The sequence below is a fragment of the Lissotriton helveticus genome, chromosome 1_1, assembly GCF_964261635.1.
Source record: "Lissotriton helveticus chromosome 1_1, aLisHel1.1, whole genome shotgun sequence".
Taxonomy (NCBI): Eukaryota; Metazoa; Chordata; class Amphibia; order Caudata; family Salamandridae; genus Lissotriton; species Lissotriton helveticus.
The window spans coordinates 773,043,767-773,068,266 of NC_136057.1; the positions used below are offsets into that span (position 1 = coordinate 773,043,767).

General features: G+C 44.8%; 1 protein-coding gene across 6 annotated transcripts in view; it reads left to right on the forward strand.

Moving 5' to 3' along the window:
• Positions 1-24,500, forward strand: part of ASZ1 (ankyrin repeat, SAM and basic leucine zipper domain containing 1) — a 2,002,188-nt gene that overhangs the window by 908,269 nt on the left and 1,069,419 nt on the right. For all 6 annotated transcript variants that reach the window (XM_078674339.1, XM_078674340.1, XM_078674338.1 and 3 more), the window contains one exon: positions 3,049-3,183. In XM_078674339.1, the coding sequence (XP_078530465.1) occupies positions 3,049-3,183 (135 nt within the window). The remainder of the gene's footprint in view (positions 1-3,048; positions 3,184-24,500) is intronic.

Sequence of the window (24,500 nt, forward strand, 5' to 3'; positions counted from 1 at the left end):
CTCTTCTCTGCTGCCCCTTTCTCCCTAGGCACTTAGATACTTCCTGTATGTACTAGCGCCTCACCGAGGCAACTCCACTGGCTCTGAGGCCAGTGTATAATTAGTCCATCAGTGTCATGTGGCCGTACTCATAACTTAATCGGCTGTTTCATGGAGATGACACACACTGTGATTTCCTTCAGATGGCTGCAGTTTTTCACAGGACGGTACTGTAGGTTAGCTACATTTGTTAAGATAATTGCATGAACTGCTTCCAGCGAGGCTTGGGGCCAGGCTATGACACCTCAAACATGGAGAACACACTCAAGTACAGTGCGCGTCTCAACCAGCCATTCACATCTTCATAGCAGTGTCTTCAGAGAACGAAGACACTGTTCAAACCACCGAACCTAACTCGAAAGTGAAGGGCTAACAAACCCTAACCCGACCTGGAGCTGCTCTCATGCCGTTTCCAGCATGAGAGTAGCACCATGATTGGTCGGAGTAGGCTGACAGTGCTATATTTCAGACTAGGAGCCTGTGTCTGCAGACCGCCCGGCAGTTTTACGGCTATATTGGTGCAGGCTGAAATGCACATGTTGGGTTGGCCGGCCAATACGACATGCGCACTTTAGGCAAGTCATTCCTACGGCCATTCGCCAGCAGGAATGGCCCTGCACTCGAGCCGGGACCCAGTGCCCATTTACCATTTTATTAAATCATGTTTTATATTATGGTTGCTGCTACCCTCGCAGAAGGCGAGGCGACTCTCCTCCGTCCTGAAGGAGAAACCGCTGCTGTGTGGTACCTGCAATTCTGATCCATTGCCGGTCAAACTGTTGGATGTCTAATTGTTTGTGTTATCTTTGGCTCAGGTAGGACTTGCAGTGGGCGTTGCTAAATTGTTTCCTGTTGCCCCTTTCAGCCTTTTTTTAAATGTTTGCCAGACCAGTTGCCCTTGTTCAAATCACCCATTGTAATGTGATTTCTAAAATGTTTTGACTCGTTTGTTTCCTCCAAAACCCTTTCTGAAGCCACTGTGAACTCTTAATTTGATTTTCAGTTTTCTCATGTGTACATAATTTGAACCAATCCACAGCTGTCTGCTACGTCTGCTGATTTTGAAGACTGTGTTCCTGCTTGCGGTAACTTTACAGTAATGCTCTTTCTGCTGGTCAGTCTATCCAATTACCCTCTATATCACTGCTCTCCCACCTCTCCATTATTTGTAATGGCGTATTTTCCAATTAAAAAAGGCTCCAACTTAGGAATCTGTACACGGGTACCTCTGATTATTGTTGGGCTCCACTTCTAAGAGCATTGGCAGTTGACAAAAAACTGACATTGACGGACAAGAGTGGTGCTTACATGCAGGGTTATGCTCTCTTCTGGGGGTTGGATGAAGTCCACTCGGAACTGCATGGTGCCACCTACTGACTCGCAGGATTACCGCTGTTAAAATCTTCAGGATCCACTCTGCAAGATATTCTCAAGGTGAGGAATCTGCTGTTAGGTAGAAAATCCACAAGAAAGAGAAATACTGAAGGTAAGTAACTTGTTTGTCTTGCCTGCCGTTCTTATGAAGTCTTGTTTCTGCCGACCAGTGACATTCTTCTTGAGTATCAAAGAAATGTGATTTCTAAATAAAGTGACCTTGCTTCAGCAGAGTAGAGATGCATATATTCCACTATTAAGGCCCAACATTTCCTCTAAATATCTTCAATTGATTTGTGATATTTATGAACCAGGCTGGTTTAGTCCAGAACTAGATCTGAGGCACCGGATTTAATATACATCAAGAGAAACGCGAACACTCCCTTCCTCTGATGAGGAGCAGAGTTCAAAGTGGCAGGGTGCGTTCAGCCACGTAAGACAAAGAAACACTGCAAGGGAAAGTAGACTAGCTGGGCTAAGGGTGGGCGCTGGTAATACAATAATGGCATTTGGTTAGAGGCATACAGGTCTCCTCTACCTCCATGTCTCCATCCTCATAGACACACAGACAACCTTCAGTTTGAAGGCATGTGATAGTGGGCATTGCCTCCAGTCACCCCATCATTGTAGAGCGCACACAAGGCTGGTGCCACATCCATATAACAGAAAGGGCAGAGGGCAGCATGTACTCGCCTCACAGTCTCCACAGTTGGTTCAGTCGGCCACTGCCAGCCCATGTAACTTCTCCTAGTTCTAGGTTTACCTGTGATAAAGTCCCTGTTACCACAGGGCCTTCACAATTGGGATTGCCCACTGCCTGAGGACTTTCACCATGGGTTTCTGTGACGCCCCTGCGGCAGCCACCTCACGCCCACTCAGCACTACCTTATCTCCATGCAGGTTTGGGGGATTTCACCAGCTCTGCCAGGACCTCAAGAGCCTCTTAATCCGGATGCCCTCTCGACCCACCAGGGCCCCAGGCAGGGCTGACTGTTATCACCCTAGTCTGTCCAGACTAGGGTGGGAGACCTCCAGACTGCTTCCTTCAGCAGGAAAAGTGAGGGTACTCCTCCCCATCCCCTCCCTCTTTTTCAGGAGATAATGTCAGCAGTCTGCTCCAGACATCTGGGACTCCTGCACTACTGTTGCTGTTAAACCATATGGTCAGGATGGAAAGAGCTGTGCTGCAGCGGAATCATATAAGATATACAGTGGCATCAATATGGGATCTTCAACAGAACATATCAGCCATTTCGAGTGACCAGGCCACACCCCTGAAAACAAGATTTGATCCCACAAAACGTATTTATTGGAGAGTATCCCATAAGCAAGAGCATTGATGTGAGTGCAAGTGTGATATTGTGTACTTTTTATACATTTTATTTCCTTTTATTGTGGGACAAGATCATTTTCATTAAAACTGAGTGTAGCAGGATTTAAAACGGGTGGTCAGAGTGAGCTCTTAAAAATTGAATAATTCTCAAAGGCATCAATCCTGGGCTGATACAGTGTGACTGAGTTTTGTTTTAACATTGGGTTGTTACCAGAGGTGACAGTTATGACCGAGTGTATGGGAGAATATATTTGATGCGCTGCCTGAATGTATTTGCCAAGCAACTCTGTTGTTTTTTTTAGGCGTTAACTTGGGCTGCACGTCAAGGACATAAAAGTGCAGTCTTGAAGCTTCTTGAACTTGGAGCTGATAAAAGTTTGCAAACCATAGACGGAAAGACCCCCGGAGAAGTAGCAAATAAGCACAAGCATTCAGAGGTGAGGTTTTGCATTGTAGAAATATACTTTTTTTGCTGCTCTTTAAACACTAGCTTTTTGTAGTGTTCCTCTGATTTTCATCATGACGTAATCCTGTTTTTGCAGGATCACATTTTCTTAAAACCATCAATTTGTAAATTGAGCATTCGCTCAATCAGTAGCATCTAAGTGTTCCAAAAAAGATATTAAAGTGCTGAAATGTAGGATGCTATATTTTATTTCCGTTCCTATAGCTGCCTACCTTGCACAAAGCAACCACATCCGTAAAAGTTCATAAAAGCAACATTGCTGTTTTATAGTCTTGAGCATCATTATTTCTAATGATTGGAAGTATCAGCAAATTCCTTAATTTCCTGTAACAAATTACAACAAAAATAATTTGTATCATCTTAACTTTGGCTTACTCCACATGGGCATGTTAGACACATTATCACCCTTTTTTTGTACGGCATCCAATAGTTGGATAACAAAGATAACTGGTTTAACTTGAGCTCAATGATTAGGTACCGATCAGTTGCATCCTGACCAAGCGAAAGAGATTGTTTCATATCATCTGACACTGAGAATGGGAGATATCGTTCAACGGCACTTCGCCCAACGGAGTACATTAGGTACCAACCGCCATGCTGGCTTTGTTACTGTTCTGGTCTTTCCATACATCATCCATGCAAGTCTGGTGCTCTTTATCAGCAAAAGTAATGAGCTTTGGGCAATAAGTCAAATGTTTCTTTCTAAGATTTCAGGAGTGAACACTGTTTCAGATGCCTCAAGAATATGTCCTTTTCACACTTACATGACATCTGCTTGTGGTATCTTGGCTCTGATCATGATGCCACTACCAACTTATTGATGAACCTGAATGCCATTGGACAGTGGTAAGAAAAAACATTTCTGGTCAAGACCCACAGGGGCATGCCCAAGTCCACACCTCCAGGTAAGTCTTCCAGAAAATGATACCGAGTAGGTCTTCCCAAAAATAATCCATAGAAAGAAGTCCTAATCTTCCTTGAGCAAATAGTTCTGTTCCTTGGACCATTTGAAAGCCCAGTGCCTTTCCCTATCGAAAAATATGAAATAAGAATTTCCTAATCCATGGCTGACTCCATGCAGGCGAAAGCCTTCTAGCTGGCTAGGTTGGACTTTTTCAGGACTGCTCTATGGCTCCCGTTGCGCCACTCTAGGATGTGCCTATTTAGGCAGGCTTTGTGAATCCAGAGGCTCTTTCCCAACCTCACCTTGACACCCTGCTTCAACATGCTCCGGCCTGTGCACCATGTAAGAAGTCTGTTCCATTTAAGGCACAAGAGCCTGTTCACTTTTGTACACCTGCCATGTCAATACAGACATAAAAGCTCCTTTTGGCAAAGCCCTTGAATTCGACTGAAATCATCTGAGTTGTGAAAGAAATGTTAAAGCCTGGTTTGAAGATGACCCCTTTGCACAATATCTTCCCCCTGAAAGTTGCGTATTGGGGTTCAACTCTGATGCTTCAAGGATTATGGGAACTCATGATGAAGACTCGGAGGTAGACAACATCCTTCCCTCCCCAGCCTCGTTCCTTCCTACAACACTGATGCTGGCCATATTGCGACTTTCAAAATGCAAGTGGGTTGTATACCTCTCCAGAAGTGGATACAAGTCACCTGTCTGGGCCTCTCACAGAATAAGTCTCTCCTTTAACTGATGTGTTACGAAAGTCAGTGGAAGCATTGGACTTTACTGTGTTCTTTGTGAGACCTAATCTAACATTTTATCAGAGATCTCGCTGCCCTTTTCTGTAGTCTCACAGCTTGTACTTCCTTTAAATTAAATACTTTTACAGTTATTCCTGGCTGCTTGGTAAAAACTCTTTTCTAGGCCAAAAGTTCACTGTCCAGTATCTAGGTAGCACCTGCTCTGAGTGATCTAAACTTTTTGTCTTCACACCCTTTGCCAAAAAGTCCGGTCGTGCAAGTCTCTTTTGTAAAATTAAATTCAAATTCCTCTCCCATGCCGACTTAGGAATAAAGATTCTTAAAAGATTTGGCTCTTCTAGCGGTGTAAAGTCTGGCAGTCTAGCCTTCCATCCATCGAATGCCATGTATATTGTTGGTTACTGTATCCAAGCCCTGCGAGTTGGTAAAACTGACTCTTATCAGTCTCCTAGACCACATAAAAAAGTCCTTTTCATATCTGGTCGATGTATGGGATTTGAAGCTTCTAAATAAATCCTGTAGATTCTACAGACACTGTAGCTTGATTCTAGGGCATGGTTGTCACTCCACCACGTCATGCTTCAATTAGTTCAGTGGGGTTATCTGGAGATGTCCAACCCACACTTATGGACATGCCCTTCAATGGCAAGGGGCTATTTCATGAAAAGTCTGACTCCAGCCTGGAGCTCTTCTAGAATAGTAGTGTTGGCTTGGTCACTGGGCTTAACTTCTCTATGGAGGTGGTTCTACCAATACAGAGATACAGTAAATCTCGGGTGCCCTTAGCGTGGACACCCACGAGTCCTGCTTGGAGAGGTCAAGCTGGTTGTGTTGCGCACAATGGCACCTGGCAGGCTCACTCTTCTGAGCGGCATGGCTGGCTCTTCCCAGCGATTTGAGCAGCTTCCAGCTAGCGAAGGCGTGGTAAGTCACTTTCTCCTCAGCGGTGGGGTGGGGCAGCGGTGGGGAGGAATTCGATTCTTCAGCTCCGGACTATAGCCCAGCGAGAGTGTCCGCATCCTCCTCAGCATCTTCCTTGTCCTCGGGGGATGAGTTGGGTCAATTGTGCAATGAAGCTTGACCAACTGGTCACAGCCTTACTCCAGTACTGGACGACAGCCCAAAGTCTTTGGTGATTCGGTGCCAGCAGCCCCTCCTGGCACACAGGGTTGCCGCATACCTAGTACACAACAAAGCCTCCTCTGGTGCAGTCACCCACACCACAGCAGCCCCTCTTGGCGTATGGAGTCACCGCTAAAGCTTTCAAAAGTCCTGACACGCTCTTCACACAAATATTTAAACGTGGCCCCTCTGGCACATGGGGTCATCGCAACGAGACAGTGTGAACTTGGTGTCCTCCACACAGCACTCAACACTCAGCTGAGTTTACAGTGGTTCTCTCCTGGCATACGAGGTCGCCGAAAACGATCCTGTACATGGGCAACACCCTGAATGGTGCACAGCCACATCTTCACACCTCGCCTGGTAGGGATCCTCCATGGACCATGCTTCTTCCAACACTCTCCTCTTCAATCACAAGGTACACTGGTCTTGGCAAATAGGCAGGCAGTAGTGCTCTATGTTTCCCGGGCAGGTTGTCTCGATTTCCCTGGGTGATGTCCCCGCCTCACAGAGCAGGGAGACTAGCATGACTTGACCCCATAGTACTGGTCACTAGCAGAAGTCTTGCAGAGCTTCCCCTGCTTGCACAGACCGTCTGGCTACTTGGCTGGTGACACGTTTTGAGGTCTCAACCTCCCTTTCTTACAGTACTTTTCCAGATATAGGGTCTGAGTCTTTGAAGTTTTATGTTGGGGTTCTGCTTCTTTTGAAGTGTACATTGCTCTTTTCTTCTTTTGTCATTAAAGGATATCTGTCACAGCAAGCAAGACCCCAAAGCTGATTGACCCACAACTCAATTCATGAGTTGTGGCAGAGTTCACACCAGGATGTCAGCCACAGTGAATTGTCCATCAAAGAGTTAATCCTTGGCTCTCAGTCCTACAATTTATGATTACCTTATCAGCCTAATCTCCTTTCCAGAAATGTCCTGGCCCCTTTTGAAATGTAAAGGGAGAGTCCCTTCCTCATCTCCAGTGTGTGTCCCACCCAGCTCACATGAATGCAGCAATGCACAAATCCATGTGGGGGGATTCCTCTACTCCGTCTTCACCAAGCAGGCCTGGGCTTGCCAAAATGGAACCCAGAGCCCTACATGCAAAAAAAAAAAAACACTTACCTTGCGCTTGGCGAGTCGGCGATGTAGCGTGTGCGTGCAAAGTAAGTGTTCCCCTATTGGTTAGGTAGGGGACTGGAGTCACCCCCACCCGCAAGTTAGTGCCAGGTATAAATGTGGGATCCCTTCACACCCTCCTCAAAACACAACTGGAACTGTGGAAGAACAAGAGGAGGAAAGCACCTGTTATCCAGACTGGTAGATATAGGTATCAGTGGTAACTCTCTAAAGTGTAAAAAATCCTTCCTGGATAAAACATGTTTGAAACCTTTGTGGCGACCTGAAGGGCCAGGCCTACTCCCACTTGTACCCATGACAAAGAAGTCGGCTCCAAGGGGCAGTTGGCTGACATCTAGTGTAGGCTGCAGGGCCACTAAAATCTGCAAGAAGCCCTTACTTGAAATGTCCAGCTGACCAATACCATCTGGCCTGACCTTGTCCCTGCTAATGGCCTCTGCTGGTGTGAGTCTTGCCCCACATATTCTGTTATGAAGACCTGAAACCCATGGCTGTGTCTGTCTAACTGGACTTCTCCTAACATCCCTTCAAAACTGGGACTTAAAAAAGTGGTGAACCTAAAGACCTCCGGAGGACAGGGACAAACCTGGCAACCCGAACTGGCCAAGGTTAATTGCTGCTGGGCTGAAGAAACAGGTTTCACCACTCGGAGCTTCTCCGTAGAGCCAATCTGATTCAACAGGACCTTACAGAGAATCCCTCTTTGGAAACAGACTGTATCCTTGCCCACTGAAGGATTCTGAGCCCCCAAAAAAAGAATCTTGACCGGGAGAATATGCCAAAAGTATCAGGATGGTGAGAGACCTTCCCTCGGCATGAAATTCCCACTCAAAGCTTTTGCTGCCAAAACCAAGCGCTTCACTGGGACCTCATTCAATGCCTAGCCATTGTCATTGGACCCTCCTAGGATGTTATGTTATGTCATTTTACATGAGACATGATTTCTAAAGCACAACATTCACTCAGGGTTATCTTGGCTCTAATGAGATGATAGAAGGAGCAAGTTAGTGAAAAGGTCTTTCCTGAAGTCTAGTTAGCCAAATGTTTACTTAAAGAGCAATGTTTTCAACACTTTTCTAAAGGGTGGCACATTTGTAATAGTTTGAATGCCAGCAGGAAGAATGTTCCACTCGTTGGGAGTGAGAACTAAGAATCTTTGTCCAGCTGCCCTATTTTTCTTGAATCTAGGCACCACCAGAACTTTAGCTGATGCTGAATGAAGAGTCCTTTTATGGGATTATGTTGACACTCTAGCTTTCAAATACTTTGGACCCACTCCCATTAAGGACTTTAAGACCAAGCAGTAGTCTTTAAATGTAACCCACTGCTAGATTGGCAGCAGTGTAGATCCTTAAGATACGGGCTGATATATGTTGTACGGGGTGATCTAAAGATCAATCGGACTGCGACATTCTGGATCAGTTGTATTTGCTTTAGTTCACTATCAGGTAGGCCAAGATATCTTCTATTTGCATAGTCTGATCTGACACCAGTCACAGCTGCCATGAGAGACTTCATAGCGTCTAGCTTCAGATATGTTTAATTCTTTCTGATTGTTATTAATAGGAACACACATTTAGAGGTCACTGTGCAGATGTGGCCTAAGTGACAAATGTTGGTCAATACTGATCCCAAGACACTCTGCCACAGATTTCGGACTGGAAGCGTTCCCATGTCCGGTGGCCAGAAAGTTAGTCCACAGTGCCAGATTTTTGTTTTTGCCAGGGTAAAACCTGGAAGTCGCCTGCATAGTTAAATTTCCTGCTCCCTCTTTTCACTAGCTCCTTTGTAAGGGGCTCGATATATATCCCAGCTGATCTTCTCCCTCACCAGAGACCCCGACACAGCCAGAACCTGCCTACACGAAGGGATGAAAGACGTCGCCGAGTGGATGAAGGACAGCCGCCTGAAACTGAACTCTGACAAGACGGAAGTCCTCATCCTGGGATCTTCGCCCTCCGCCTGGGACGACTCCTGGTGGCCCCCAGCCCTGGGCACCGCACCCAAGCCAACCGACCACGCACGCAACCTGGGCTTCATCCTGGACCCCTCCCTCTCGATGACCAGACAAGTCAACACCGTCTCCTCATCGTGCTTCAACACCCTGCGTATGCTTCGCAAGATCTTCCGCTGGATCCCGACCGAGACCAGGAAGACTGTCACCCAGGCACTCGTCACCAGCCGACTGGACTACGGAAACGCCCTCTACGCCGGAACCACAGCCAAGCTACAGAAAAGACTCCAGCGCATCCAGAACGCCTCTGCCCGACTCATCCTGGATATCCCCCGACGCAGCAACATCTCCAGCCACCTGAGGAACCTGCACTGGCTCCCCGTCGACAAGAGGATCACGTTCCGGCTCCTCACCCACGCACACAAGTCTCTCCACGACCTGGGCCCCAAGTACCTCAACGACCGCCTGACCTTCTACACGCCCACCCGCCAGCTACGGTCCACCAGCCTCGCCCTCGCAGCCGTACCACGCATCCGAAGAGCCACCGCCGGAGGAAGATCCTTCTCTTACCTGGCTGCCAAGACTTGGAACTCCCTCCCCATCCACCTTTGGCTGACCCAGGACCATCTCGCCTTCAGGAAACAACTCAAGACCTGGCTGTTCGAGCAGTAGCATACCCCTCCCCCCCCCCAAGCGCCTTGAGACCCTCCCGGGTGAGTAGTGCGCTATACAAATGGCATGATTGATTGATTGATTGATCCCCTTCGCTGCGGGGGTAATTCCCCCGCTATGCTGGGGGGAAGGGAGGCACGCACAGCGCCCGCATGCTCATGACGAGCTCAGCTCGTCATGAGGCACGGCGCTCCTGTGCTCATGACGAGCTGAGCTAGTCACAGGTGCACCGTCTCCCGTGGAACGCTCAGCACAGCAGGGGAGTTCTCCCCGCACCTGAGCGTTCCACGGCTCATGATGAGCTGAGCTCGTCATGAGCACTGGAGCACCGTGCCTCATGACGAGCTCAGCTCGTCATGAGCATGGTAAAGGATATATATATATATATATATCACTGAAAAACCCATAGGTTTCAGGGACTCTATAGTTAGAAATTAGCATTTAAAAAACCTTTCAATGATTTTTTCAGTGTTTTAAATGCTAATTTTTAATTATAATAGTTATACCTGTTTTTTGTACTGAATTTCTACAGTTTTTTAACTGTTTATTCGTAAATATATTATTTAATAAACATTACACATTTTTCTGAATTTCAAAAAAAAATTTTTTAAAACATTGTTTAAATATTTCGTTTTTATTTTAATATTTATTTTCTTTTTAACACATTTTTTTCATAAAAAAATTTTGGGGGGTCGTGCGCCCAAAACGTACCTATCACGACAGGTGCGCATATTCTAGCGGCCATTTTGAATAAAACGTGAAGGATCCGCATATGGTGTGCGACGGGTGCGTGTTTTTCAGTTACATCATACACGTATAATGTTACGTGGTGTGCGCGATTGGTATGCGACCCGTCTGCGACTCCTGCTCCCTCGTATTCGTGATACATGCACATTACGGTATGCGACGCTTGGGCGGTGGTGGGCCCCACGTGACGTCATATACGTGCTTGGGTGCGCGACTCCCACAAAAAATGTTTGTTCTAAAATGATATGTATGTGTCTTTAATATACATATTAGGGCAAGAGATAATCTAATGTATTTATAAAAATCACATATTTCAACTTGAAATAAACTTATATTATTTTTAAATATATGTTTGCGGAATCGCGTCGGGTGCGTTCTTCATGCGCGCAGGGTGCGCGACTCCCATGTGACCTAAAAAAAAGGATTTGATTGGTTTATAACATTTCCCACTGTAACTATTGAAGGACCCCACCCATTTTAGTCATCCTGTTTGGAGCAATTGATGAACGATATCTCTTCTCCATCAAGAGCTGGTTTTTCAGTTTTTTTGGGTGTTTTTCAAATATTGGAACAATGCATCCAGTTAACAACCTCCTCATCATTCTTCAGATGAAGGTATCTTGTAAGAAGATCCACCCAAGCAGAGGCCTGAATCAGTGGTCTGGAAATTTTTTACCTTTCCTGCTGGACAAAAAAAGGTAAATGCAACGAAAGTCACATGCTCTCTGTGTGACCGGGTCCTGTCGCGAGGCAGTGAAAAAAAATACTCCTGCGGAACTGCGAGCATGTACAAACATCTGCGGACCATTCACCCACGCAATCTTGCACGAGAAGAGATGGAATGTGCAGCACAAAATCCACCACCAGGCATTGCTAGCACCTCCGGTAGACATTCGTCCAGAATTTGCATTTCTCCAGCAGCACTGCACTGAGTGAAAAGGCCACAGCGCGATGCTCCTGTATGTTCCAGCCCCTCGACCTCACTGTGGGCCTGCTTTTGTCTTTTGTCGACACCGACTGTTACTAGGATCTGTGATCTTGCTTACGACCTTTCAATTAATAAAAGAAACTCCTTGAAAGTCTGACCAAGACGGATGTGAAAAGCGTAATCAGAAAGATTATTTTAAGCCCTGAAGAAGTCCGGCAACGGACGAAACGCGTCGGCTATTCGCAACTATCAAAAAAAGAAAAGAATAAAAACTGAATAAAAGAAAGAAAATCAAAGTCACAACTTCGTGTGTCTTTTGTGAACATTTGGGAAAACTAATACTCTGTATGTTCGTTTCTAACAACTGTTTTGCAATGGTGCATAATTTTTGAAGGGTGCTGTCCAATTTCCAAAATCAAACATCTGCGGACCATTCACCCACGCACGAGAAGAGATGGAATGTGCAGCACAAATTCACCACCAGGCATTGCTAGCACCTCCGGAGTGTCCACATCAACAGCTCAGGCGTCATCTGCTACTGTGAACAATCAGTGGATGCTGTTTGCGCAGCAAAGCGCAACCATAAATGTTATTATTTTTTTGTTTGTTTTGTTTTGGAATGTTCTTTAATTCCAAAAGTTACCCGTTTACTTTTTTCCTTTTACTGTGTCGTTTTTAGAAAAACTCCAAAAAAACTACAAAATTGTTTAAAAAATACAAAACAAAAAAAGAAGAAAAAAAGTTCCTGTCAGAACTACCTTATCTGGTTATAAAAAAAGAACTATAAGTGCATAGAAATGTCTGAAAGTTTGGTTGAATGTATGTGTAGAGCATGCTTGACTGAAAGAATGCATTAGTAGTGTATGGTGCATTTATAGGGGCAGATCTATGAGAAAGGGCTGCAGCGTGACACTGCAAGCCCTATAGCTACACCGCGCTGCAGCACTTCCGAAGCCTAGGGATGTGACATATTTACATGAATATGTCGCAACTCTGCTTCCCTCTGCAGTGGCACACAAACTTCAGCCATGCGCTGACGCAGGCACCATGGTGCAAATATGTCTGTGTAGTGGGGAGATTGTTTTGTGCAGGAAGTGGCACCTTCCTGCAGAAAAACAGTCACTAAAGGCATGTTCCTCCTTCAGTATGTGCTGTGGAATGCAGCACGCATTGAAAGAGGAAAAAACGAGGAAAAAAAGTAGAATGATTACAGTGCAACAAACAGGGTCTCTGGTGAATTTATAACTGGATAGATATTGTAAAAGTGATTATATTAGTAAATAGTGCTGGATGGGTGATTAGAGAAGTACATGAGTGACAAGAGAATTCCTAGGCCGCATTGGTAGTACTTTAGTATTTACTAGACAGTACCAATAGTATGTATGTGATTAGACGTCTGCAGGCATAGCGTATAGAATGTCGTCTGTATACTTCTCTTAGTAGCTAGGATATTCCATAAGTACATCTCTAGTAATATAAAATCTCCTTGTAGTCTGTTTGCAGCACTGTAATCTTTTCAAAGTGCTTAGGTATTGGTGAAGTAATAGGATAAGTAGATAGTGCTGGACGGGTGATTGGAGAAGTGCATGAGACGGACAGGATGATTCCTAGGCTGCATGGGTAGTACTTTACTAACTAGCTAGTTAGAGGTTATATATATATATATATATATATATATATATATATATATATATATATATATATATATATATATATATATATATATATATCCGGAAACATCCCTTCACGAAGAAAAGATCAGAGGCCACAGGGGAAAGCAGTGCAGGAACCATTTATTTCATACACCCCAGCAGCGGCAGATGCATTTCGGCACACTCGCCTTCTTCAGTGCCCTGTGCTGTTATGTATACAACCCCATGACGCTCATCCTGTGTGAAATACTTGCTGGTGCTGTGTCCCCTCCCCCTAATGATGTCATCACACCAATAGGAGCACATGTCAAATTCAATGGACTCCATGTCCCAGCAGGCACTGTCCTGGCGCTGCGAGGCTGGTGGCGTGGGGAAGTGGGGAAACTGTAGGTTAAAGCCAGCTCCAGGTGAGGCGGGTCGAACGTAGATCCATGAAACAGCGGGAAACACCCTGAATCCCCATAACTGCAGCAGCCCGTCCCTTCAGGTATATATATATATATATATATATATATATATATATATATATATATATATATATATATATATATATATATATATATATATATATATATATATTGCACAACTGATAGTAGTGCCTAGATAGTGTTTCGATTACTTAATCTTACCTTGACAGTAGTAGATATCAAAATATTTGAAACCTTTTTTGCAGTTGTTTTTTATAATTTAAATTTTAAAAACTTTCAAACTTTAGATTTCGGATCTGTAAAAGAAAAGGAAAAAACTGTTATAATATATATTATAATTTTGTAAATACAACATAATGTTAGCATTATATAAAGTATTTAGTTTGGCTTTTTTGCTGTTAGAATTTATTGAATTTCACTATAGATAGTGATTTCAATGTTACTCATCACATAACAGCAGGCAAAAAAAAACGATCAATGAGATTGTTTAAAAAAAAACAAATCTGTGTAAAAAACATTTTCAACATAGTGAACTATGTCTGCACATTGCATAAAAACAACATAGCATATAATACACATTTTCTGTAGTAGTATGTTACACATTTTCTTCAACATCTACTTCTATTAATCTCACTTTCTCCGCTGTCTTTTTCAGAAGCAAAGTAACATAACTCTATTTCATCACAAACCTCTTTTACATCTGACCCTGACCCACGCAAAAGAGCACTGTTTTACGCATTTAAAATTGTTGCTGAACTTTTTGCGTAATACAATCTTCTGACTTACTTCCGTACTTGAGAATGATGTACTGCTAACATTCTAAAATGATGAAAAACACTTTGACATACTTTTCTAGAAAGACAAGCATGAGAATGACCTTGAAAACCAGTATTTTTCTCCTCTGCAAGGATCTAGTCCTTGCAACATCTTAATCTTTTGTTTAACACTTGTATTACTATACTCTTGTAAAAAAAATTGCGAAAAATATCAATAGATTCATGTCTTATACTACAAATACTACTACAATCCCAAGTATACACTAGAGCTTTTGGACATCTCCCTAGAACTTCATTAGCTATCACTTCTTCTACATTTCTGGAAACCATCTTCTCTTTCTTAATTGGACAACCATTTCTAACCCCACTGGTATCAACTGCAAGCAAAAATGTATTGGTTTGAAAATAACTCTTCATTAAAAAAAAAGGCTCTGAACTTGAACTGTTTCCATTCACCCAAAAAAATATCACAAAAGTTACTTTTGTTAATTAGTCTCTTATTCTTACTTATGGCCTTCATATAATGTATTGGTTTATCTAGTGATCAAATTCTATTTAAAACTAAATTGAATAATTTTTTTTTAATTCAAAAGCCTTGTCAACAATAGTTTTTATAAAATGCTGATCTTCTTTTGTATTTCTTCACATCTTTCAACAAGTTAAAGACAACTCAATTGTAAAAAATTTCTTTCTAATGTCTTCATACTGACTCTTCCTCCTTTTACCATACATTGTTTCTTTTGAATGAGATTTCCAATTATTTACGTTTCTTTTCTTATTCTTTTTTGATGTTGAGGCATTCTTTGTACTTTCCACAAATGTGCACACTGTTTCTAGGCTTTGAAATTTTAAAAATAAATTCTTTGGTTCTCTTACTGCAAGACTTTTTTTTCCCACATGTTGTTCATCTAATTCTTGCTGTTGAATTTTCTTCAAACAATAGTCCTTTTTCTGTTGTTTCCTCTTTTCTGTTTTTCTAGCCATGATGCGTTTATTTTAATGATGACGAACAATATCTGTAAAAAAATAAATATATATAATAAAATTTAAATAAATGTATAAAATATACTATTCTGTTATTAAACAAACACATTTTACATAAAAACCATTTAAACACTTTCTTTTGAAATCACAATTAATTTACTGAAGTACACAGGTACTAATTGAATAATTGTTGAAATGAATAAGTGTTATACAAAGGGCGTGGCTTGGAAGCCGATGTGATCGGCAGCGTGAGCACCGTGCTCCGCTAGGTAAAACCCACAAAGATCCTGAAATACTACTACCTTGACCCCCCCCGACGGCACTCGAAGCTCGGAGTGTGAGGGGGCGCAGCATCTGGGCAATTCCGCTCCAAAAACGGCACGAATCAAGACCCGGTGGAGACTTTGAGGGCTGAGCTGGCGGCGAGAGGCGCCCACAAAATGGCAGCGCTCCATTAACAAGTGACTCCCGGACTGCGCTAGTAGGACAGCGGGCTGCCGCCTCGGGCTCATATGAGGTAGTGGATTGAGCCTGAGCGCGGTGCGACCCCGCTGGGAGGCTGGAATACGCGGCTGCAGAGTGAAGAACGGCCGGACTGGCCGAAGCTCAGGAGGAGCTGGCACCCCCCCTTCCGGGGTTCGCATAGCACGTGAGTGGCGGCGAGGGAGCTGCCGATACCCGGGACCTGCTTGAAGGGCCCTGCACTGGTGAGTGGGGTGCCGTGGGAGCTGGGCTGCAGACCGCGGAGGCGGATGTACGGCCCTGAGACACCGCTGCCTGCGAGCCGGGGCACGGGAGGAGGCGGGAATACTGAGACCTACGCCAGCACTTGGAGGAAGGCAGGCATGGGCACGACTGGTGGGACCTCGCTCTGACGAACACACGAGCGGTCCCTGGAGATACTGTGACACACAGTGGGGCCTGAGGCGGCGGAAAAGAGGGGCCCACTCCTTGAGCAGGATCGAACTTGGAGCGCTTCTAAGCGTAGGAAATGCAACTGGGAGCTGGAGTAGTGGCACTGCATTAGACTACACGATACAGTCTGGCGGCATTGAACTAGTTAACATCGGCAGCGACACATTGAGTCAACTAGCGGATCGGATATTTGGAGTCTCTTTGCTGGTGTACGACGCTTGCAGCCGAATACCAGGTAGAGGGAGGTCTGACACTTCAGGTCCCTCTGGCACGGTCTAGCAGACTTTCACATGGGCAAGCCAAGAGGGAAGAAGGATGGGGCGCAACAACGTCTCAGGCAGAACAAGATACACGAGACCCTCCTCAGGACTCTGGGGGTACAACAGCAACTTGATATGATTCTGGCAGCCATCGCCGACTCTGGTACTGCCCTGCAACAGGACATTGTGTAGGTGGCGACGGCCTACTGCGGGCGGACCACTCTAAGTTGGCTGACGGTGAAACAAGTGGAAGGGATAGTCAGAGGTGGTGCCGGCACAGACTGCGTTGGCTACGACAGTGACAAATGCCCTAGATTGGATTGCAGCGCTGGAGAAGCGCGCGGAGAATGCTGAAGGTAGAAACCGATGGACCAACATTCGCGTGGTGGGACTGCCTGAAAAAGCGGAGGGACCCCACATGGTGCGCTACTTGGAGGACTGCCTGAGAACGGTGGTGACTCCTGAAGGTTTGTCAACCTTTTACACCCTAGAACGTGCGCACCGAGCCCCTGCAAAACCACCTTAGCAAGGACGTCCCCCCCCGACTGGTGGTGGCACGCCTGTTGCACTTCAGGGCTAGAGACTTGCTGCTCCAGAAGGTCCGTACTGATGGACCATTCCATGTTGGAAATAGTAAGGTCACTCTGTTCCCAGACTACACTTTCGAGACTCAGCGGTGCCGCGCGTTTTTCCAATCAGTCAAAAAAGAATTGCGAGCGTAGGAGCTCCAATACTCCCTGTTGTTTCCGGCCAAGCTGCGTATAATCCTAGATGGCAGAACTTGCTTACATGAAACACCGAAAGATGCGTGGACATGGCTGGAATCTTATAGAGCTGGTAAACACGGTCCGGAACGGGAAACCCGAGAACCCGCCGAAAACCCTTTTAGATTCGTAAATCACAACGGATAAGGCGCCGACTGCGTGGACTGCAAAAGCCGTCAACTTCACAGACAGAGGTGGAGCGCTGGAGGCGGTGTCGGCAATCTCTGGTGATTTGCTGGTGACTTCACCGAAGGACTCAGACCTGGAGAAGGACAAAGAGCCCTCGGATGCTGACTCCTCAGGGTCAGATAGTGTGCATTTGCTGCTGGTCACACCAAGAACGGCGGATGGACTAATGGATGAGTAGAATCTGTATTTTATGAGGGAGTGCTGTGTCTGTTGGGTTTGGGGATGGAAATGTGGACATTGCTTGGATCCCAATATGATGCTACCTAGGGCTGTGGAAGGGTGGGTCCCCAGGCCTGGCTCTATAATGATACGCTTGCATACTGGCCGAATGCTCAGGGGACCTGGAACTAAATTTTGGGGGGGGGGGGTTTAGGATTGCTGTATTCTTAAGGGGTTTCCGGGGTGGTAAATGGGCGCTGCTTTGACTGATTGCTGTTTGATTTCTATGCTCTATCCAGCCCCCACCGGCTGGTTCCCAGTTAGTGCGCCTTCAACACCTTTTGGGGAGATTGTTGTGTTAGTTTGGATGTGTTTCACTATGTTAGTGCCTGTTCTAGGGAGGGAGGGGATTGTTGTGGGTGGGCTGGGTCTGTTGGGGGAAAGAGTTACTTTGAATGGGGAATGGTACTCACCGGCATGTCTAGAGAGGGACAGGAATTTCATGTGTCTTTTACAACTGAACTATGGGTCCATTACCTGATGTAAAGTGTGTCACTTGGAATGTGCGGGGATTACATTCTATGCAACGAAGATATAAGGTTCACTCATATCTAGTACGTAGGGGCGCGCAGATAGCATTTCTGCAGGAGACACATTTAACTAAAACAGAATGGAGGCGGAGCAGGCGGACTCCCTCAGTCAGGATATCACGTTTGCTGAAATCCGACGTGGTATTAAACAGTTGGCGCGTAACAAAACCCAGGTATTGATGGACTACCCATCGAGTTTTACTCGACTTGTGTCGATATCCTGGCTCCTAGGTTGCTATCGGTATATGGGGAAGCCAAGCGACTGGGGGTGCTGCCATCCTCGACTAGGGAGGCCGTCATCATCCCTCTACTTAAGCCGGGGAAGGCCCCTACGGACCCGGCTGCATATCGACCTTTATCCATGCTCACTACTGATTATAAAATACTGAGTCGTATTCTGGCTACTCGACTCCGCCCACACATGGTACGCCTGGTTCATCCTGATCAAGCTGGCTTCATTCCTACTCGCAATACCGCTGGTAGTATACGTCGGCTCATATGTATATTGAACGGGGACCACGGCGAGGAATCTCAGGCGGTGGTCCTTTCGGTGGACATTGCAAAAGCATTTGATAGTCTGGAATGGCCCTACTTGTTCTTTATGAGAGCCTTTGGGCTTAGAGAAGGATATATCCGTTGGACTGAGATATTATACTCGTCGGCGAGCGCCAGGGTGAGGGTGGGAACGATTGTTTCCGCCTCATATCCTGTGGGGCGCAGCAGTCAGCAGGGTTGCCCGCTTTCCCCACTGTTATTCGCCATGGCCATAGAACTGCTAGCGGTTTGTGCCAGGCTAGGGAGAGCGTTTCGGGGCCTGCAGCTCTGCGGTCGGATGCATTTTATCTCATTGTATGCAAAGACGCTGGGGAGGCACTAGAGGGAGCGGGGGCTTTCCTTCGCAGGTTCGGGGACATCTCTGGTTTAAGAGTAAACTGGGCGAAAACTTGCGTCTTCCCAGTGGCTCAGACATGTGATCTACCCACGATTATGCATGATATCACGTGGGAACCCCCGTTGTCTCCCTTATTTAGGGACGCATATCTATCATACCCAGGAAGACTTGCTTGATGGTAATATTGGCAGGGCAATGAGAGGGCTTAAAAGTAGCATGCAGTTTTGGGGAACTTTGCCATTGTCGGTAGCGGGCCGAGTGGCTCTGTTGAAAATGGTGGCACTCCGCCGACTACTTTATTTTTTCCGGACATTGCCAGTATGGATACCAGTGGCACTCCTTCGGCAGCTCCGTTCTATGGTGGGCAGTTTCCTCTGGGGGAGCGGGAGGCGAAGGGTGGCACTGGACACACTGATGCGTCCAAGGGCTAAGGGGGGGCTTGCTGTCCCTGACTTCGAGTTATATTACCTGGCTGCACAGTTCCAGGGCCTTACCCAAGCGATAGCACAAGAATTCAGGGTACCGAAACGAGACTTCGAACCGGATATACCAAGGCATGTGCTGTCGTTTGTGGTATTACAACAGAGGTTACATGCGGATGCGTTGTCCATTGAGGAACCTACACTAAAGCATTGCTCGAAATGTTACCACAACAGAGTGGGGGTAAAGCGACCTTACGCCCCAGAGATACCACTGGGCATGTGTACTGCCCTCCTACATGGAGAAGACTGGTCGGCCTTTGCAGAATGGTAGACTCTTGGGTTGCAGGTGGTTGGGGACTTATACGGGGATGGTGCCTTATTGCCCTATAATGCGCTCCAGGAGAGCTTTGGTCTCCCACGAGGACACTATTTAATTCATGCGGACCTAGTTGCTGCCGTTCAAAAATACTGGGGCGCGGGCCTGTTGAAGCAGACGGTGAGCGCGGCGTGCCAATATGTAGTGACTGCGGCAGGCACTTATAAGGCTGTCACCTGCTTAAATAGACGGTTGATTGGGGAGGGGCTGACGCCACTGCAGAGACTACGCACCCAATGGGAGGCGGACATGAATAAAGAAATACCTGACACGGCCTGGTCGCAAATACCTAAGAGGGCATGGAAGGGCACTAGAAATGCCAGATTCCAATTAGTCCATTTCTTCATACTGCACAAGGCATACCTTACCCCGGCAAAAATAAATCAATATTTTCATGTAGATACAGCACAATGCCCCCACTGTAGGTTGAGGGATACGGACCTTTTACATATGCTATGGGACTGTCCATAACGGGGTACGTACTGGGAAGAGATAATTACTTTACTTTGTAGTATAACGGAGCGACAGATTACACCAGACAAGGGATCCTGCTTACTACATTGGTTTCCCCATACTAGTAAGACGAAACTGACGAGTAAATTCCTAGACTTAGGGTTGGTGCTTGCCAAAAGGGAAATTACATCCCACTGGAAGGCAGTAGGAGGGCCCAGTTTCACCAGATGGAGGGCTGCGCTACTTACGTGGGCGGGGAGTGAGAGCATGGTTCGTCTACAACAGGCCCAGAAGTCCCACAATGACAAGGCATAAGAGGCAGCGCAAGTGTGGGAAGCCCTGGTTGCAGAGCTGAGCTGAAGGCAACGGATACAGACTCCGATTCGGAATCGAGCATCCCTGTCAGGGATGGGGACTTGTAAGGCGACTTTCCCTAGCAAGGGCATGGGAGTGCGTGGGTGTGTTTTCCCCCTTCTACAATAAGTGATACTAATTACTAATGTTATATGTATGGTGCCATGTATAGATTCCATTATTATAATTTATCGTCATGTTAGAATCTGCTGTCACAACCGACACACCGGTGAGAAGAGGTGGGAGGGCAGGAGGAGAGTAATTTATGTAGACCTGTTATTATAGGGCCTTGCGGCTCATGTTTACAGTTTTTGTGTAAGTATCCGTAAGTATCCCGGTGCTAATTTGGAACAATTTGCTGATTAACAGGTTGTTGACAACTGGGTTTATTTATTTGGATTCCTGCTCTGCAGGTAACAGCACATGTAACATGTTTTGCCAAGTGCCTTAGAAATGTCTCGCTCAAATGTAGACATGATTGGTCACTGTGTATGCTGTTTGTGTATGGAAAACAATAAACAGAGTTATAAAAAAAAAACGAATAAGTGTTATACAAATGCATAGACAGTGACTGGGTACCTAGAGTGTTAGTAGTTGACAGCAACGTGAGTTTATAAGTACTTATGTTTTAGCAGTGTAATTAGATAAGGACATGCTTCTGTCAGGATGATAGTAGGAGTGGACACAGACTCACAGTGTGATTCCAGACAAGCATGAGTATTACCTCGATTTTTGCAGGACTGAATCAGTAGTCTGCAGGGACTTAGGGGACCGCATACATTGTGTACATTTGACTGTACCATTGCTTGTCTCTATGCTTGAGTCCTTGTGCACGTGCATAGACAGTGACTGGGCACCTAGAGTGCTAGTAGTTGACAGCAAGGTGAGTTTATAAGTACTTATGTTTTAGCAGAGTGATTAGAAAAGGACATGCTTCTGTCAGGATGATTGTCGGACCGAACACAGACTCACAGTATGATTCCAGACAAGCATGACTATTACCTGGATATTTGCACGACTGTCTGTAGGGGGTTAGGGGGCCGCATACATTGTGCACATTTAATTGTACCACTGCTTGTCTCAATGCCAGAGTCATTGTGAAAGTGCGTAGACAGTGGGTACCTAGTGTTCTAGTAGTTGACAGTAAAGTGAGTTTATAAGTACTTATGTTTTAGCAGAGTGATTGGATAAGGACATGCTTCTGTCAGGATGATTGTAGGACTGCACACAGACTCAGTGTGATTCCTGAGTTGCATGACGATTACCTGGATTTTTGCAGAACTGAATCAATAGACTGCATGAGTACTAATTGGGTATTTACAAGAGTATATCAATAGTATGTATCTGGTTAGACATGTGCATGCATAGTGCACAGAATAACATACCTGTAGTACTATTACTAGCTAAGGCATCCTATAAGTACACAAGCAGTTACTGGAATAATTACAGTGCACCAACCACAGTGCATTCAGAATTTATAAGTACTTGGATATTACTACACTGAATGAATAAGTGTATGGTGCTCGATGGGTGATTGGAGGAGTGTCTTAGTACTAACAGCGCAATACCTGCTCAGCAAGCAAACTCTTTGTAGGATAAAACTACTGCATAAATCTCTACTGCCACATTACCTTTCTGCAAGTACTTTTAATAATACACGCAGACAAATACAAAGCAGAAACCATTCAAATTTCTCTATATAAGTCTAACCATATCACTGAAAAAATAAATGAGTATCTCTCTACTGAACACTATCTACACCACATAAATTCACAATATAAGCTTCAAATTAAAACCAAACATAAAAAATTATGTCGCATATTTTAACTATACCGCTTTATAGACTTATAACATCTAGTCTCATCACTAATACCCTAACTCAACAAATACATTTCCAATTTGAAATGAACACCTAAAATGATGCACTATACTACTAATGTACATAGCCACACAATAAAACAATCAGTCATAATCAGCAATCCCTATTCCAAAACACACATACTATGCAAAGTGTATATTAAATAACATTTAAACACATTACAAAAAACTGCAATAAATATTTCTTCATTACAAAATATATGACTAAATTCAAATGTTATGAATTATATTTTATGTTTAAACACAAAGGCATCACATAGTACACCTCACAAATGATTAACTCACCTTTCAAATTAATTTGTAGATTATGAAGTATCTGAATCACACACCAGATTTTCTTATGCACACAATGGATATAGTGCACTGCTCTTAGCAAAAGCAAAAAATGGCGAAGTTTCCCTCTCATTCTGCAGACCTATACATGTAAATATCAAATTACATTGCTTCCCAGATTAATTCAAATTCTAAGACACATTTCTATTGGTTACAGATATCAACACTTGCCAACTTACCTATAACTGAACCAAAATTGCTTCTGGAATTTTCTGGAGTTGTGCCTGGTCCATGCACCGTAAGCAATGGAACCGCGGACCCAGACGAGACTTCAAAAGTATATTACAAATTTACCTTTTTTTTTTCATAACACACTACTTCTAACCATACCAGCGACTTGGGAAATCTCACTGCAATTACATCGCACTTTAATATTTATAAGAAATACACACTTTAATGCCACACATCACTTCCAACCCTACCCCCATTCTGCTTAATGCCTGTTTCCGTAGTAACATTTTATGGAACACTCAACTGAACACACAGGTCACAAGTTCAGCACACAATGTTGCAAATTCAAACAGCATTTGTGCTTGAATTTTCAAAATAACAGCTTATCCTATCTAATATACCTTTCAAACAGTTTTTACTAAGCAATAAGAAACATGCTTTTTAAACACAGAAACATGCACCCTATTTTTCACTCTATAATGTTCTCAAACGGCCAATCATTTATCTTTTTCTTTTAAAACTGCATCTTGTTGACCATGTAAGAGACCTTTTATTTTACCAACTGCCTACTTCACCTACAGACATCTTTTGAGTGCATCCATACTTCCCTTCAAGATGCTTAGAGTGTGGATTGTGGGACACAACTATATTTTCTGATGCAAAAGGTATGCTGAAAGCAGAGGTATTTACAAAGACCTAGCTTTTTAAAATATAGACATTAAATGGATTGGACAGAGAGGATTAAAGTGGCACCAATTGATGCCATTGGTAAATCCTTTTTGCATCTCCAACACCCTGACCTCATAGTTTTGCACTGTGGTGGCAATGACCTAGGCACATTGACTGGGGTAGTTCTGGAAATGCTAATAAAGTACACCTTTGCAGAATTGATGTTACTTTTCCCCCAAACTGCCTTTGTCTACTCGAACATATGCCAAAGACAGAAATTGAACTGGTCCAATACATTTTGTCCACAGATTGAGAAAGCTAGGAAAAATGTCAATAAAGCTGTTTTTGCTTATCTCAGAGATTATAGTATGGGGTCCATATACAACAACAATCTGCATTTTAATATGGATGCATCTACAGGAGAGCTGGTGTACATTTCACAGATGAGGGAAACAGAGTCTTTTTCAACAACTTTAAACTCTGCATTGGCACTTACATGTAGGTTCCAAAATCTCCCATTAAACACAAGGGCTCTTTTTAGAGCCACCCAAGATCCAAACATACAGCCTAGATTCATAATTAAAAAAACTAAATTTTTTTTGCTGTGAGTAGCACACCCAGTGCGGCTAGAAGTCGCGCACCCCTCACGTTCACACCAGGGGGCTGCGCTGGGAGTCGTGAACCCTTCGCGTTCACACCAGGCGGCCGCGCTGGGAGTCGTGCACCCCTCGGGTTCATACTAGGGGGGCGCGCTGACAGTCGCGCACTCCTCGTGTTCACACCATGGGGCCACGCTGAGAGAC